The sequence below is a fragment of the Cupressus sempervirens genome, chromosome 7 (genome assembly GCF_028749045.1).
Source record: "Cupressus sempervirens isolate cs-2001-9-10 chromosome 7, ASM2874904v1, whole genome shotgun sequence".
NCBI lineage: Eukaryota > Viridiplantae > Streptophyta > Pinopsida > Cupressales > Cupressaceae > Cupressus > Cupressus sempervirens.
In genome coordinates this window covers 307,941,435-307,960,560 of record NC_143124.1, presented here as the reverse complement: position 1 = coordinate 307,960,560, position 19,126 = coordinate 307,941,435, and the positions used below count along the sequence as shown (strand labels likewise).

At 31.1% G+C, this 19,126-nt stretch overlaps 1 protein-coding gene across 1 annotated transcript; it reads right to left on the bottom strand.

Annotated features, from left to right (window-relative positions):
* Nucleotides 1–727: 727 nt before the first annotated feature.
* Nucleotides 728–2,566, bottom strand: LOC149546640 (coniferyl alcohol acyltransferase-like). Its single transcript, XM_089794639.1, has 2 exons — nucleotides 1,929–2,566; nucleotides 728–1,845 (listed from the first exon to the last, which is right to left on the bottom strand). The coding sequence occupies exons 1-2, from the start codon at nucleotides 2,373–2,375 to the stop codon at nucleotides 886–888; spliced, it is 1,407 nt and encodes a 468-aa protein (XP_089650765.1). The 5' UTR covers nucleotides 2,376–2,566; the 3' UTR covers nucleotides 728–885.
* Nucleotides 2,567–19,126: the final 16,560 nt, after the last annotated feature.

The window sequence follows — 19,126 nt, the reverse complement described above, 5'->3', positions numbered from 1 at the left end:
TCTACTAAAAAATTATGACTCCAAAATAATCCCCAATTTAAATAATATTTAAAATAAAAATTGAGAGATTTGTCGATAAAAATAATTTGTTTTTTCAAAATAATGAAACATTCACCAATATTTTATATCTTTTTCTGGAGGGGGGTTTCTTAAAGTTTACCCTGAAGATAAGCATACATGTAATTAAGTTTAACTTAAGATATGCATAAATACAATTATAATTATAATTATAATATTATAAATTAAAAAATATTAAATGATTAAAAAAAGGAAATTATTGAATCACTCAAGTTATATTTAATCTAATTATGCTTAGAAATTCTCAAAACTTTTGTAAATTGAATATTGTTTTTTTCATACCAGACTTTATATATAAAGATATAATATCAATTTAGATATCTTCATTGATATAATTAAATATAAAATCTATTTAAATGTAATAATCAACAAAATTATGTCCCAAAAAAATGGCCTTAGGAATAGTGCTTTTGTCAAATCTCTAATAAGACCTCAAACAAAATCACCGAAGAATATTTTTTATGATTTTATAATTTTAAAATTACTCATTATATTATAAAAAAATTAAAACCTTTCAGAAAGAGAAATTCCTAATTGTAAAAAAAAATTAATCACTTTAAAATAAGAGTTGCAATAGCATTTAACCTATGGCAAATACTAATAACATTAACTTACAATTTATCAATTATTTTAAACACCTTAATGACTCTTCTTCCAACACTACCACTAAATTTCATTTTTTCGATTTCAGTAGAACACAAAACGAACATTTAACTATCGGAGATCAAGTTATCTCCAACAATGCCATACCTATATAGGGACAGAGTCACAAACATATACACGGTTATCTAGGCTGTCAAGATATTTCTAAGCCAAATGTAAGAAATCTTGTGTGATTGGAAACAGAAGGCGATAGGGATCAGATTCTATGGCGTATAATTGCTCCAAAGGAAGGTGCATGTAGACCATCCAACTACCGTCTCCTGCAGGGCTTTGAGTTGGCATTACATACCCTGCTTCACCGCCCCAAGGGAAATGGTAGCTTCCAAATGCAGGCTTCCCCCATCCAAAATCAACCTCATACAAAGGAAACCGCAGTCCAGAAGACACCAATACTGCAGGTCCAGATGACTTCAAGCGGCCGTCTTCTTTGCCGTAAATCTTCCCTACGACAGGAGTTGGCTTTCTCGTCTCCACTAAATCAATTAAGCTTTGAAAGTGCTCCTCATTTGCTGCACTCTGTATAGCACCATGAATTAAACCTGCACTGCAACAAAGTGGTTCGTTTTCTACATAACGAGAATTTGCTTCAGCAAATGGCAAGATTATGACATTACCAAAGTAATTAACAGAAACCCCAATCTCCCTTAAGCGTGGGCGGCCATCTACAACTATTCCTATTTTACTGCAACTGGCAGTGTCCTTTACCTTCTGGGTGCGTATCAGTAGCTTCCATAAGTAAGCACTGAAAACCTCTAATTTGGTGTAGTTGTTACCATGTTTATTTGCATTAAATTGGAGATCCATGATGTTCTTTGCATCTAGGTGGTAAATTCTACTTGATAGAGATGGTGGTTGAGGATCATTTTCTTGGCCGGGTTCCTGAGGAGTATAGTTCGCATACATTTTTTCAATTTGAGCAGAGTAAGTGGGGTACTCTCTAGGGCACAAAGCAGAGCGTGTAAAGCATGGATTGGGAGATACAGATGAATTGTTCCTAGAAAGATTTGCCCAACTTGTGAAAAACATATTTGCTGAGTATGCATCTGCGGCTCTGTGGTCGAATGTACAGCCAACAACAATACCTCCACAGCTGAACTCCGTAACCTGCAAGTACCAAATATCGTTAAGATTGTAATGCAGAAAACCATACAAGTGGAAAATGGTACGTGCTGTTTGTAGTCATTTACCTGCACGGAAAAAACAGGATCGCCATCTTCTTGAAAGGGCTTTGAAAGTAGAGGAACAAGCCTCCCCTGCACAGATTCATCAGGGTTGTATAAATTGAGATGAGAAAGAGGAGCTGCAGCATAAGCTTGGGTCAAGCGAACTCCTTTGTTATTGCAATTGATATTTGGTAGGCCAAGGCCATCTATAACCATTCTTCCTGCAAATACATAGTAAGAAACTAAGACCCTGGAGAGGGATGTCTTGAGATGAGATAGTGCTGATGCGAAAGTCCTAGAAGAGGGAGTTTTATAACAGAAGAAGACATGCACAGAAAGTGGTGGAATAGTGAGATCTATATTTGAGAGAGGAAGAATGTGCTGTCGCATTGGAAGAGCAGGCACTATAACTTCTGTGTTAACAATCCTCAACTCATGATGTTTAGAAATTGGGGGGTTAACAGGAGCCATCTTAAAACAATATTTTAGTCGGCTTTTTCACATATGCAAGCTTCAATGATATTCTTTAATTTATAGGATTATGAAGGGCCTGTTTCTTGGCTTAAGTCAGGTTAAATGAGCTGCTTAAATCATACAGTCCTAATCTAGAAAGTATTATGCCCATTCTCTAAGGTTAGTATGTTGCTTAGTTTGTAATTGAAACGAGTGTCGTTCAAACCCATTTGAACCCATTAGATAAAGAATGTGAAACAGATTAATAGTTATGGTGATCCCTAATTTTTAGGGACATTTTTGCCTCCATTAAAACACCATATAATTCAATCAATTGTCAGACAAGTAATAGAAATATTATGTTTAACATTATGCAGAAATGTATTCACATGGTCTATTTCTCTACCACTCGTTGATTTTTGCATTTGCAAAAATTTCGCAAGGGAGTTTGATAATGTAGTAATGCAGCATCGAAATTAACAGTTTAGACGAGTTAAGCTGTGTTACGTATTATTCGTTCTCCCATATTTAGAGGACTTGTACTTTATTCCACATTTCAGCAAAAAAATCGCTTCAAATAAAACGTGCACGGTATGAATTCTAACCTATTGCGACTGATTTACCCCAGTCCAAGATCATGCCTACTAGGAGCTGTCAATGCAGTTGCCGTGCATCACTTTCTCTTGCACGATTTGTATTTGACCTTTACATTTTGATAAGCCCATCATATATTTCATCACGATTTGTATAAGATACTTTTATTTTCAAAATTTAACAAGTGCTATATAGTTACTTGTCTTATTGTTATTAATTGTATTTGTAAGTATTGAAAACAAATTGTAAATTTTTAATTAAATTTATAATAAATTTAATTTAATCTAATTCAAATATTAGAAAATTTAAAAAATAATTATTATAAAAAATGGAATTTTTTTATATATAATTAATAAGTTCTCTCATCATAAAATAAATAAAATAGTGTAAAAACTCGTTATACTCTTATTATCTCATTGGTAGTTGTAAATAAATTTTACTTTGATGTTTATACATCTTGTAAATACATTTTATATATAAAATTTCACTTTTATACATTATTTTAATGTAAATAATTTTAGCAAAGTAAAAAATAAATTGACATTATTATATTTATTTGATTTTTTTGTAAATTTGATTAACCAAAACTTATGCACAAATAAACTAAAACTAATACAACTATTTCCATTTAACTCTTATTTTACCTTCAATATAGCCAAAAATATTGCATTATGGAGAACTACGGAAAAAGGGGCTCTTATAACACAAAATGAGTTGAGCCAATCATATAATTTGTGTGAAATATAAAATTTATAAAAGAATAAAAAAATTTTAGAAATATTTTAATTATTCAAAAATCATTAGTTGTGATTGGTGGATAGATTTCAAACTAATTCCATAATTCTGCAAATTGAATGGAATAGTACTAGCCTATAATACAATAGTATGTTTTAAATTTATTAACTTTTTTATCCATTATTAACTTTTATTATGATATTATTAAAAAATAATTAAATTTTTATTATTATTAGATAATAGTAATTTTTATTTAATATAAGAATTTAAACAATTTCTTTTTATAAGAATTAATTAATTAATTTTAAAATCATTTTAGTTTACAATATTATATTAGATTATATATATATATAAATAAAAGAACTTAAACAATTTCTTTCAAAAGAATTAAATAATTAATTTTAAAAAAAAAAATTGTAATGTGAAATATATATATATATATATATATATATATATATATATATATAAACTGATTAATATTATTATAGTGTTAATTTTCTCTTTACTAACAATAATTTTAGGAATAATTCTAATAAAAATAACATCATTTAACTCTTTTATTGAAGTGAATTTGAAGATATAAATTTTGACTTAATATTACTATTTTAAAGTTAGTATTGATTAATTTTTTTTATTACTATTGAAACTATGGATGCAATATTATATTAATTAAATTAAAATAAATGGATATAAACCATATTTTATCATCAAATTTTTAAGAGATAGTTTAGTTAAGCTGAGAGGCTTTCTATAGTGGAGACAACCTTCAATGTAAACATTTTCCATTTTGAAAAAAATTTGATGTTCATTTACATGTCAAAAAAACAAAATAGAAATATGCATTCTTTTATTGTACTATGATTTTTTTTAACTTTGTACATGGTGAAATAAATCATTTTCTGAATTTGATTTGCTGAATTTTCCTAGTCTCATAAAACTTCTATGTATTAATATAAAGACACAGTATATATAAAAATAAATAAAATAGTTCATTCATAGAACTTTCGTGCTCATTTGAATACAATATTTACTAAATTTATATTAATTCTTTTGAAATTAGATACCTCTCGGCTTATTTTACAAAAAAAATAGAATTAGACTTTTAGATATGCTAGTCATATATAAGTCGATATATTTGTATTTGATAATTTGATATCATCATAGTTTTAAATCTTTACAAAGCAAGTGATATGAAAAATGTCAAGAATAAATTCAAGTGTTACGTAAAAATTATGTGACAGAAGTAATTCACTTCATTTTGATTAAAAAAATTGGTTAAATAAATAAAAACTTATTGCCAGGACTCTGCAACTTGTGTGGTACAGGCACCCACCAAGATTACGAGTTCCCAAGAACCATTGGTGTGAGGTAGATTGAATTTTTTTACAATGAATTGCAAATCCACGTGTGTTATTCACTCTTCTACAATTGCAAAATATTTTGTAGCTCCATTAAAAATGGTTCTAGAGTCTTGTTTGTTGAATACATCCTTTGACCACGCATTGAGAAATGGCCATGTTCTTCAGGATGGAGCCAAATTCGTGCAGGAAAGCAAAAGGCTCGGCGATGGAGAAGTGAAAGAATGTACTATAGTAAGAACATGTTGTCTTCTTCTACGTGTATGTTGGTTTCTAATTCTAAAATCAAATCTTCCATTAAAGATGAGATTTGTAGGCTTTAAAACTCTGCCATCTTCCTTGTCATTGAAGACCCTAAGAAGATCCCCTCTACAAATTTTTTGAGTGAATGGCTTCATAGCAATCAGAAAAAAAAACTCAGTTTTCGCCTTTCATTTCTTAGAATGATACAAAAAGGTTTGTTTTCTTCTGTTGTTCGAAGATCCAAATGCATAGAAACCAAATGTTAGTAAACAATTCTATAAAATATGTTTTTCAATGTTTAGGAACTTCTCCTAGTCTCTGAAAGCCATTACTGTTGAAACGCTAAACCTCTCCGCTCGTCATTGGATTTCAGTGGGTAACAGTCCACCATTTATTTGAAACCTTATTCCTCAAGCTCTTGAACGGCTTGTTAAGATCACGAGAATCAAAAAGTATTCTCTCATTGCAATTGACTTGGGCAAGCAATTTCCCAAAGAAGTTGTCTTCGCTATTAATGTTCGTCATTACTCTTTCCCTATTACCTTCCATGGTGATATCAATGTGTGTTATCTTTGTAGGAAGGAAGGGCATATTAGGAAATATTGTCTTATCATAAAAAGCTGTAGTCAAATTTAGAAGCTTGCATAGCATGGTATCTCTAGTGGTAAAACATGAGATTTGTTATCCCCTCTCTAAACATTAACCCTACTCATGTATCTAAGAACTTATGTTGTACGACCTCTAAAGAACTCAATGAGGAAACCCTTCTTCCTTCCGAGGAAACTCCTCTTGATATTTCAATAGTCAAGCTTGATTCTTCCTCACTTGGTTTGGTTCCGCCTAAACCCAAGCATCACACCGTGAATTCTGACCAGGTAGCTTTAGAATACATATTGGCTGGAGATCTTAAGCCCCCATCATCTATAGATGTTCAAATTAAAAATTTTAATATAGAGTTTGATGGAAACCTTGTCTTAATGGTTGTCAATACAGCCTTGAGTAGTTCTAATAACCCCAGTTGACTATATCCTTAACAATCATTAATTTTCCTTTGTTAATCAATAGTCTATTTTTTCATCAAACATTTGGTAGTCTTTACTGTTATTATTGTAAATTTGATAATTTGATTTTAAAAATTATGCTAGAAAATGCAATTGGGAACTTACAATTTCATATCAATTTAATACTAAGAAGTTTTTGTGAACGCCAACATTATTTCATAATTCTTCTCTATAAACTATGCAATTATAGAATTATGAAAGATAAAGGATTTTCTCCAACTTTAATTCATTACCGAGAATGTTTCAAACAAACAATAGCAACAATAATATATTAAAATGTCAAGAACCTAGATACATAGATTGGCTTTGACTTTTAATTTGTAGTCCAATGTGAATCTGAAATAGCCCAAGCAATATGTATTGCAAATCATATAAATTGAATGCAACTCTTGAAAGTTCTAACATGAACCCTCAAAAATGTCATAGAAACCCTCCTTAGGTGAACATGACCCTGGAATTGATAAATTGTGGTTCTATAGTGAATTCAAATCCTTCTAACACTTAGATTAAACTCCTAGCCAAGATGTAGAAGCATACAATTAATAACTCAGCCTTCAATTCATTCTCCATAATCTAGCCTTCAATGCTTGTTCAATCAACCTCTCAATAATAGTTGATACAATAGAAAATCAATTACAATTTTTGTTACCTCGAAAAGAAATTGCAAGATAAACTAAAAGTCTAACCCTTATACTTCAATAGGGGTACAACAATGCAAACTTAAGATCATAAACAAATAATTGAATGTTTTTCTCATCATATGTTCTCATATTTATAATCTCCAAATGACACTAGTTTCCCAAAGGAACTCCACTTAAGAAGCTTCCTCTACACAACATTATAATATAATAAAGTGTGATTAATATAATTTATTAATTTCTTTTGGCTCCAAAAATGACCTTTTTCACCATAACTTAATATTTTGGCATGCAAGGCCATTGTTTCTTATTCCCACAATTTAAATTTGTTTGTCTCGGTTCACAAGAGATATGATACTGAGGTGACCAACCAAGGACACTAAGAAAAATAGAAGCCTTATTGTATTTATATGAATAATAATAATTCATATGTCTTGTGAAATATAACTGAAGATGTATCAAAATCAAAACATGACAACACCAAAGTGATCATGATAATGAAAGACAATAAATGAACCTGATGGGATGACTTACTATAATTAGACAATCCCTCCAAGATTCTTTGAGCTTAAATTGGAAGCCCAAAATAAAAATTAATAGCATCACACAACTCCTAACTCAACTGAGCTCATTGGAACAAACTATTTCACTTACTATATAGAGTAAGTCTCTCAACCAGAGTCAAAACACACCATATGATGCTAGAATGCCTAAAACCACACAATTAAGACCCTCAAATCCCACTGTCAATGCACAAGAGTCATGATGATGAACTCTTCAATCCAATTGCAAGATCCTATCAAAAATGGGGACATTACAATAGTGATACCATTGTGAGAAACTTGAAGCTACATTAAGAACTTGTATGAAGTAGATGATAAGATACACAACTTTGATGTGGTAGTCATCTTGACCTCTCTCCTTGATTCTTCTTATAATTTGGTAGATCACTCTCATCCTATTAGACTAACATCCATTTTCCCAGTGCCTTATCTAGAAGATTTTGACAAAGTAGATGTTGGTGGAAAGAACAATGGTATCTTGGATTAGGATGGTGAGGATGAAGAGAGGAAATATTTTGTGTTCAAGGTGAAAAAGAAAACCAAGAAATGTAGGAGAGAATCGATAGGGAACTATGAGGAGTTAGGTTTGAAGGGTAGTTCCAAATTTGAGATAGAGCAGGTTGGTTCCAAGAAGAGGGATAGACCCCCAAATTCCATAGCTTTTATGAAACTAAATAAAATTGAGTAGTGTAGGCTCCCCAAATTTTTCAAGAGTGTAGATGCTACAGTGCATGTTGAATCCAATTCTACTTCTTAATGAGTGCAAAATTCATTTCCTAAAACATAAGACACTTAGAAAATCTAAATAAGAAATATGTGATAAAGAAACTCCTCATATCACATGCTAATGTTGACTTAATTTTGCTACAAGATATCAAATCCTCTTGTGTTTAGTTAGATATTGATCTTAAGTGTATTTGAAAATATGCCAAGCCACTCTTCACTATTCACATTCTAAATGTAGAGATAGAGAAGCTATCCTAATTAGTACCAAGTGGTCTAAGCACATTATGAAGTGGGGGGTGTCTCCCTGTACAATAGGATGTTTGGGTTGCCCTTTAATTTCAATATAAGGAGATTAGAATCTATTTCATCTATACTCTAAATGATATGTGCAACCAAGCCAAATTTTGGAGTTGGAAGTGCCAACTAAAAGATATTCCCTAGATTCTGGTTGGGGATTTCAATATGGTTCAAAGGAAACAAGATAAGTCACCAAGGTAGAGATTGGAATGGAAGAATGAGCAAATATTCTTTTGGACAAAAATTACCTTGATAAAATTTAACTTTTGACCCCCTTGTTGGGAATACAAATGAGCTTAAGGGAATATAGTTCACTTGGACTACCTTTCAAAAATTCCCAAAAAGGATCTATAGTAGACCAGACAGATTCTATGTTAGTAAGGATTCCTTCTCATTTAGCATAAATAATGAGGGATATTGTATAAAATTTTATCCTTTTTTTCTCTTGGGTCATCATCCAATCATCACTTCAATCTTCTTCCTAATTCAACCTGAGTTGACAAAATGTAATTACCCCATCTTTTAGCCTTCACGTTCTCCAAAGACCAAGTGGAGCATAAGAGGAAATTAAATTAATTTCTTATAAAGTTATTAAATAAAATAAATTAAAAATTAAAAGGTGACTTCATATTTAATTAATTATTGTATTACGAGGGAGAATCTTCTAGAGTGTGTATTAACTATTGGAAAGGCAGAAGCCTCTAGTAATTTAATTTTCTAGAAACATAATTAATTATTGTATTGCAAGGGATGTGTTTCTAGAGAGTGCATTAATTATTGAAAGGGGGAAGCTTCTAGCACTTGCAATTAATTAATTTTTTAGTACCTTCTAGAAGAGAGAAGGAAAAGGATAAATAGGGGTGAAAGCCTCATTCTTGAGCATGGGATTTTTGTAAATGACATTTGATAAGAGCTTGGATGTTTGAATCACATATCTTTCTTGATAATAGGGGACGTTCATCCTCTCTTGTAACATTCTAGAGATTATTCCATTGGGGTTTGGCCTTTGGAATACATTGCTCGTACTTGATTTCATCATTTTGAGAATTAATATAATTTCAGCATTGGTTCCAACTTTAGTTTGCATTAAAAAATCTATTTTGGTAGTTGGCTCAATTTTTGGGGATTCTAGGGTGCCCATTACACTGGTATCAGAGCCCATTATAGTGGTATTAGAGCTTGCTTGCAATTTTTTCACAAAGTTATAACTCGTAGGGTGTCCATTAAAGTGCTGTAAGAGCTAAGTCCTACCATCCTGTGGAGGTCTTATAGGGAATTTGGGATAACAAAATAAAGGGAAAAGTGTTTGACAAAATGTATATCAGTCCATATCAGGATGTGTTTTTTAGATGGTTATTGAGTACATTAGAGGAGGGGCAGTGGATACAACATGAGTGAAATAGGTGAATTGATATGATGTGACAGGAGCAGAATAGGCGAATAGATATGATGTTGCAACTTATGGCTAGATAGATGGGCATCAATATTCACGATTTGTAAGTTGCTCCAGTGTAGGAGGTAGTTGATTCCTTAGGTGGGATCAACACAAGTATAGAGCCACCCAGCTCTGATGTTGGTGATGTGGAGTCCATCGATGTGGGATTAGAGGAATGCAAGGATACTATCATATCAGCAGCCACTTCTGTGTCAGTTGAACCATCCGATGAGAAGTTTAGCAGTATGCATGCAGTTGTTGATATGTGTTCTAATAATGGCACACATGTTGATGATTTTGAGTTTTTATCAACTACAGATTTAGTTCAATTTTCTGTTGCAGCAATTAATGCTGTTCCTATGTCCATATATTTTGATGCAGCTACACCAATTGTTGATACAATTAGCATGAGTGCAAATGGGCAAAAGAGATTTCATAGATCTTCTGCGGAGTTGCCTTCTGGTGAGATTTTGATTTCTACATCATTAGCACAAGTTCTAGGAGCTAGACTATAGGACATGTTGTTGGTCCTGATGATGCTGATTTGCAGTCAGTTTAATGTCCACAAGGATTTCACATGCTACTTCAATTAGGATCTAGGTGGAGGTTGGAGTTCATTTTGTTGCTAGATTGTATGAGGACAAGCAATTTCAAGGAGGGCAGACTATAATGACCCCACCTTTTAGCCTTCACATTCTCCAAAGTCTAAGTGGGGCATAAGAGGACATTAAATTAATTTCTTATAAATTCATTAAATAAATTAAAAATTAAAACATGACTTTATATTTAATTAATTATTATATTACAACGGAAAAGCTTCTAGAGTGTGTATTAATTATTGAAAAGGTGAAAGCCTCTAGTAATTTAATTTTATATCAGCATAATTAATTATTGTATTGCAAAGGGAAGAGTTTCTAAAGAGTGCATTTATTATTGGAAGGGGGAGGCTTCTAGCACTTGCAATTAATTAATGTTTTAGTTCCTTCTAGAAGGGTGAAGGAAAAGGATAAATAGAGGTGAAAGTCTCATTATTGAGCATGGGATTTTTGTGAATAAAATTTGATAAGAGCTTGGATGTTTGAATCACATATCTTTCTTGGCAATAGGGGACGTTCATCCACTCTTGTAACATTCTAGATGTCATTCTCTTGGGGTTTGGCCTTTGTAATACATTGCTTGTACTTGATTTCATCATTTTGAGAATTAATATAAGTTCAACATTGGTTCCATCTTCAATTTGCATAAAAGATTTATTTTCATAGTTAGCTTAATTTTTGGGCATTTCTAGGTGCCCAATACAATGGTATCAGAGCTATAAGTCCTACCATCTTGTGGAGGTCTTATAGGGAATTTGGGATAACCAGATAAAGGGAAAAGTGTTTGAAAAAATGTATATTAGTCCAGATTAGGATGTGATGTTTAGATGGTTATTGAGTACATTAGGAGAGGGGCAGTGGATGCAATAGGAGCAAAATAGGTGAATGGATATGATGTTGCAGCTTATGGCTAGACAAATGGGCATCAACCTTCACGATTTGTATGTTGCTCCAGTGCACGAGGTAGTTGATTTCTCAGGTGGGATTGAGACAAGTATAGAGCTACCCAGCTCTGATGTTAGTGATGTGGAGTTCGTCGATGTGGGATTAGAGGAATGCAAGGGTACTATCATATTAGTAGCCACTTCTACATTAGTTGAACCATCTGATGAGGAGTTAAGCATTATGCATCCAGCTGTTGATATGTGTTCTAATGATGGCACACATGTTGATGATTTTGAGTTTTCATCAACTATAGATCTAGTTCAATTTTCTATTGCCACAATTAGTGTTGTTCCTATGTCCATATATTTTGATATGGCTACACCTATTGTTGATACAATTAGCATGAGTGCATATGGGAAAAAGATATTTTATAGATCTTCTGCAGAGTTGTCTTCTTGTGACATTCTGATTTCTACATCATTAGCAAAAGTTTTGGGAGCTAGGCTGCAGGACATGTGGTTGGTCATGATAATGCTGATTTATAGTTGGTTTAATATCCACAAGGATGTCACATGCTACTTCAATTGGGATCCAGGGGGAGCTTGGAGTTCATTGTGTTACTGGATTGCTTGAGGACAAGAAATTTCAAGGAGGGCGAACTATAATGACCCCATCTTTTAGCCTTCATGTTCTCCAAAGTCCAAGTGGAGCATAAGAGGAAATTAAATTAATTTCTTATAAAGTCATAAAATAAAATAAATTTAAAATTAAAAGGTGACTTTATATTTAATTAATTTAATTAATTATTGTATTATGAGGGAGTATCTTCTAGAGTGTGTATTATTTATTGGAAAGGTAGAAGCCTCTAGTAATTTATTTTTCTAGAAGCATAATTAATTATTGTATTGCCAGGGAGGAGTTTCTAGAGAGTAAATTAATTATTAGAAGGGGGAAGCTTCTAACACTTGAAATTAATTAATGTTTTAGTTCCTTCTAGAAGGGAGAAGGAAAAGGATAAATAGGGGTGAAAGTCTCATTGTTGAGCATGGGATTTTTGTGAATGACATTTGATAAGAGCTTGGATGTGTGAATCACATATCTTTCTTGGCAATAGGGGACATTCATCCTCTCTTGTAACATTCTAGACGTCATTCCCTTGGGATTTGGCCTTTGGAATACATTTCTTGTACTTGATTTCATCATTTTGAGAATTAATATAATTTTAGCATCAATTCCAACTTCAATTTGCATTAAAAACTCTATTTTGGTAGTTCATCCAGTTTTTGGGCATTCTAGGGTGCCTATTTTAGTGGTATCAGAGCCCATTACAGTGGTATCAGAGCTTTCTTTAAAAGTGTTTCACAAAGTTATAACTGGTGGGAGCCCATAACACAAAATCCAACAATCCAAGATTCTCTCTCAACCTTTCATTTCTTGAAGATGAAGGAGTGAACTCAACTACTTTCTTGATTAGATGGAACAACCTTTTTGTGGTTCAACACCTTGATGCCATTAGTACTTGTAACTCCACTATGGATAGCCAAAAAAAACCTCTTTCAAACTTTAGGTAAGAAAAAAGCCAAAGATTCTAGAAGGCTAGGGAGAACACTACATGAGAATCTTATGGATGCAAAGGTTGTTCTTCAGAATGACCCATCTCATACGAATTCTCTTGACATTTTAGTGATTGTTAGATCCTCTCTAAGGAAGGTTCAAAATTATAAAATTCAAGGTGCTAAAACCCAAGCCATGATTTACTAGTTAGAATATGGATATAAAGGATCCAAATACTTTCTCTAGCTATTAAAGTGTAAAGAGGTAAGGGATAAAATTGAAGTGATTTTGGAGGGGTAAGAAAATTTTCAAACCAAGATGGTACACTTAATGCCTTTGCCAAATTCTATGTTGAGATATTCACTTTAGAAGACAATTAGTGAAATGGAGATTGAGATGAATTGTTTCTACAAGGTTATCCCTACCAAAGTGAAAAGGGATTACAAAGATACACTAAAGTTTCCTATCTCAAAAGAGGAAATTACCACTATAATTATGCAGATGAGTAATCGTAAGGCCCCTAGGCCTAATGGCATCCCATTGGAGTTTTACAAAGAGAACATTGACTAGAAGTAGCAAGACCTCCTCTTGTTGTATGACCATGTTATATAGAGTGGTACAGTAGGGTCAAAAGTCACCAAATGTCTCATTAAGATTTTAAAACTATGATGACATCAAATGATCAAATACAAATATATCAACTAATATAGAATTAAAATATCTTTTAAAACTTTGATAATAAAATATTGTTCATATGCACAATTTTTTTAGTTTTAATTAATAAAAAATTGTAACCATAGTTTTAATACTAATAAAAAAATTATTCTATACTAAATTAAAAATCATAATACTAACTTAAATTTACATCTTAAACTTCAATTCAATAAAATTGGTTAAATGATATTAATTTTATTATAGTTATTCCAAAAGTAATTATTAGTAAAGAAAAACATAACACTACAATAACATTAATCACTTTACACACTACAGCAAAAACATTTGATATATCTATTTCACATTAAAAATTAAATTTTTAATTAATTAATTAATTATTAGAAAAGAAATTATTTAAATTCTTATATTAAGAAAATTATTATCTAATAATAAGATAATTTTAACTAAAATATTTTCAAAATTAATTAATTAACTCATTTTAAGAGAAATTGTTCGAATTCTTATATTGAAATAAAATTTATTATCTAATAATTAAAAATAAAAATTTAATAGTATGATAATAAAAGTTAATATATTTAAAGTATATCCAAAAATTTAATAAATTTAAAACATATTATTAAATTTTTAAAATAAAAGTATCTTATGTGTTATGCATATAAATCATCATGAAGTATATAATTAGCTTATCGGAATAAAAAGGTTAATAAATATAATTCATGCCAAAGAAAGTGATGTACTGCAAATGCATCTAGACTAATAGCTTGTGATAGGAAAAGCATGTATGGTATTGGGTTAATGGGCTATGCATGGTCTTGGACTAGGGGAAATTAGTCGACTAGATATATAAACAAGCTTCTCATAAATTTGATTTTTGCAAGACAAAGTTAAAAGAAATTAAGGTCATCTTGGTAACATTAGATAACTTTACTCTCACACCTCCAATGTAGAAATATCTACTTTAAATTAAATTTTAAAAATAAATGATATATCTAAGTCAAATATTTGATAGACAGTGCCGAACTTCCAAAAAATATATATAAATTCTAGGAAAATCTTTTAAAATGTAAGAACTTATATTAAAGGTTTTCTTAATTATTTCTTTGTGCTTCATGAATTTACTTTATCACTTATTTTATTTTAGTGTCTAATTTTTATAACCAAAAAATTATTTGATTTAGCATTCTTGATTTAATATTATCACTTGCACAGTCCTTTATTTTATGAAAATGAACTAAAGACGTGTCCAAATTTGATTCAATAAAAATAAACAATTTTTTTCTTTTCAAGGTCATGATTTAATATTATCAATTCTTATTTTGTGTGACCTTTTTTTTTTAATAAAAGAAAACAACTTGATTTAGATTTTATAAAAACAAAACACTCATGCCTAAGTTTTTTTCAATATTACTTATTTGGAAGGTTTCAAAAGGTCCCTTGTAGTAGAAAAAGGTGTGAAATTAGGCACCTTATATCTTTGTACAAGTCATATTGTTACTTATACTTTAATTATTTAAGAGAAAAATGAATGTTAAGGAAAAATTATTGCTATTGAGCAAGGAGAACAAATAGTTGTTGTAGTTTCTGATACAACGCTATGACACAAAAGACTTGGGGACGTGAGTGAGAAAGGAATGAAATTACTTTATTCAAAGAAAGGTTTTCCAAGTCTATAGTGTGTCAATATGGATTTATGTGAAATTTGTGTATATGGAAGACAAAAGAAAGTGAGCTTTTCTAAGAGTGGGAAGAAGAAAAATAATGAGAAATTAGAGCCCGTGCATACATATGCGTGCGGACCAACTCTTCTATATTCCCTCAGTGGATCTCATTATTATGTTAAATTTATTAATGTTGCAACTACAAAAGTATGGGTTTATTTCCTTGAACAAAAATTTGATGTATTTCATAATTTTAAGAAGCATAAATGCTTGGTTGAAATTGAGATTGGTAAGAGATTAAAATGTCTCATATTTGATAATGGTGGTAAGTATTGCAGAAAAGAATTTGAATATTATTGTTACTATAATGGTATTCATTGATAGAAAACTATTCAAAGGACTCTATAGGGAAATAGAGTAATTGAACGCATGAATAGGATAATGATGAAGTGCACAAGGAGTATGTGGTTGCATGTTGGACTGCCCTTAAACATGTGGGTGGATGTCATCAATATTGTTGTATATTTGATTGATAGAGGTCCCTATACTCCTTTGGTCTATGATATTCTAGAGGAAGCATGAACTAGTAAGAAGGCAAGTTATTCTTTTCTCAAAACATTTGGTTGTGAATTATTTGCGCATATTAATTCTAAAAATAAAACCAAGATGGAAGCTAAGGCAAAGAAACCTATATTTGTTGGATATGAAATTCATGAATTTGGTTATAAGTTTTGGGATTTTGAAAATCAAAATTTTTTAAGAAGTAAGGATGTCATATTTAATGAGAAAGTGTTCTTCAAAGATCTATTTCAACAACATAAGAAGAAAAGAAAAACTAATTATGTAGTGTTGGCTGATACTCAAAAATATGATGTTCCAACTAATCCTCATGGTCTGCAACAACCACACACAAAAAATACCACACTCCCCAATGAATGTTCAATGGTCACCAAGGCTAAGTAGACGTCAAGCAAGATTTTCTCTCTTTGTGTTCTATTTTATTAACACATGCTAGTAAACATAAATGTTCTGATAAAGTTGTGTAGATGGATAGAAAGATTTAGTGGGAGTGTGCAATTAAAGAAGAAATGGACTCCTTGCTGAAAAATCATACATGGGGCTTATGCAAATTTCTTGTAGATAAATTGAGATTTATAGAATAAATGGATTTATGGTTGAAAGAAGATGATGGAGGTAAGAAAAAAATTAAAGGCAGGTTAGTTGTAAAAGGATTTTCATAGAAAATGGGCATTGATTTTGATGAGAGATTTTCTTCTATTGTTAAAATGACTTCTATTTGTACCATTTTAAGTATTATGAAGCTACTAAAGATTTGCATTTCGAGTAGCTTGATGTTAACAAATTTTATTTTCATTTTTGTTTGGATGAAGAAATATATATGGCATAACCACAAGGATTTGAAGTCAAAGGTAAGGAGACTCTAGTGTGTAGACTAAAGAATAATTTAGATGGCTTGAAACAAGGACCTCACAAATGGTATATTGAATTTGATAACTTTATGAATGAGCATGGTTATAGTTAGTGTCATTCTGACCATTGTGCTTATTTTAAGAGGTTATATGAGGACAACTACATTATTTTATATTTATATGTTGATGGTATGCTTGTCACTAGGTCTAACATGGATCACATTAAGGGGTTAAAAGAACAGTTAGCACATTCATCTTCTATGAAAGATTTGGGGGCAGTGAAACAAATTCTTGGTATGAAAATTTGTAGAGATATGAAAAAAAAGAAAATTAGCTTTATCTCACACTGATTATATTATGAAGGTGTTACAATGGTTCTCTATGGAGAATGCTAAAGTTGTTAGCACACCTTTACCTTGTCAGTTAAAATTGACTAAGCAGATGTGTCTCGAAACATGGGAAGAGCAGGAAAAATATCCACGTTACCCTATACTTCAGGTACAAGAAGATTTCTATATGCTATGGTATGTACTAGGCCAGATATTGCACATGTAGTGGGTGTTCTTAACATGTATATGGGTTATCTAGGGCTTGAGCATAAAATATAAGTTAATTGGATTCTCAAATATTTGAGAGGAACATTTACTAAGTGTTTACATTTTAGGGGATACTACTAACAATTTACAGGGCTATGTTAAATTAAATTTGGTAGGAGATATTAATACTAGACGAAGTACTATAGGCTATGTATTTATTGCTAGTGGGACAACAGTGAGTTGGGTTTCTCAACTACAAAAGATTAATGCTTTATCCACTTCCGAGGTAGAGTAGATGTAGTGCCTGCCCCTGGTTCACATTTTTGCTAGCATTTTCAATTTCTTTTAGGCTGATTTTGTTCATTGATTAGTTTTAGAGATACTAGATTTGCAAAATTATGATATTATTTCATGTCTTGGATTACAAATATATTGGTTATAATTGGTTAGTTGATTTTATTTCATGTGTTGTTAATGATGTCTTGATGATTCCTAATTGGTAAATGTGGTTTCTTTCATAACAATGTTAACATGATATCTTTAATGATTACTATGTTGTATTGATAGAGATGCATTATTATACCTAAACATTTGATGTTAGATTTGTGATTTTTATGATACTTACCCCATACTTGCATGTGTAAGGTGCACGTTTTTGTTTTATCTTTCTGTCTGATGTGTTTGATGTGGTAAAGGGAGGGATTCATAGTCACCTACTAGTTAGGATCTACACGATGCACCACTCCTCGCCATTGCCTATTTAGTTTAGATATGTATCATATACATGTACATGCTTGTCTTTTATGCAAGATGTAGGTACCGAGCATTGACTTCCTTGAATTGTCAGGATGAGCGTGCCCAATTACAAATACTCAAATGGTGAGAATGGGAAGATAATGATCAGGTCCAATCCCAGCCATAGCCTTAAATACATGTCCTACAAGGAGGACTCGTAACAAACTGTCTACCTTTTTTAAAACCCGTGAGTCTTTTGTGTGTATGTTGTTTTATCACTCTTTGATGAATATTCTATTAAATAAGTCTAATTAAAAGATTAAATTAATGATTTAATTTAATGGAAAATTATTATGACATTTTAATATTTAATTAATTGAGAAATTAAATAAATAAAAAGAATTGAATTCGAAGATAAAAGTTATATGAATAAATTTAGAATGTGATGATATTTGTTTAATTTAATAATAATATATTTAGAGTTCATTTTTAACTAAATGCTAAATATTATTGTTATGTAAGTTAATAAATATTTATCAAATTAAACGTTCAAAAATAAATTAAGAAGTTAAAAGATATTAATTTATGAAAATATTTAAGTTTTCATGATGCGTGTATGAGATTAAAATATAGGAAATTAATTTAAAAAGATGAAATATGTGAACTTAATAAAGATATTTTACAGTGTGCATGCGATTTAAAAGTTAATAAATTAAATAAAAGAAAATTAATTGTGCATGAAAGAATTAATAAATAAAATAATTATAATTTTAGAGTTGTGGAGACAAAAACCCTAAAAGGTAATTAGAGTTTATATTAGAGGGTTTTCTCCGGTCATTATTGGGGACACAAGTTTCAAGGCACACATAGGTTTTGGAGAGTAGCTCAAAGGGTTTGGAAAAGAAAGGATTTTTTTGTAGCTTGAAAGATTTTGTGTAGGTGTTTTCATCTAGTTGTCAGAGTTTAGCATCGGATCTAGGTTGGATCTCGTGGCTTAATTGTATAGTAGTTTTGGCTCTTCAAACTTCTATCTACTTCGTGTCTGTTGCA

Excerpts from the sequence above, each read along its gene's own strand:
- LOC149546640 (XM_089794639.1), bottom strand. The coding sequence starts at position 2,375 with ATGGCTCCTGTTAACCCCCCAATTTCTAAACATCATGAGTTGAGGATT. Across the intron at positions 1,846-1,928 it reads ATCCTGTTTTTTCCGTGCAG|GTTACGGAGTTCAGCTGTGG; the intron begins GTAAATGACTAC and ends TGGTACTTGCAG.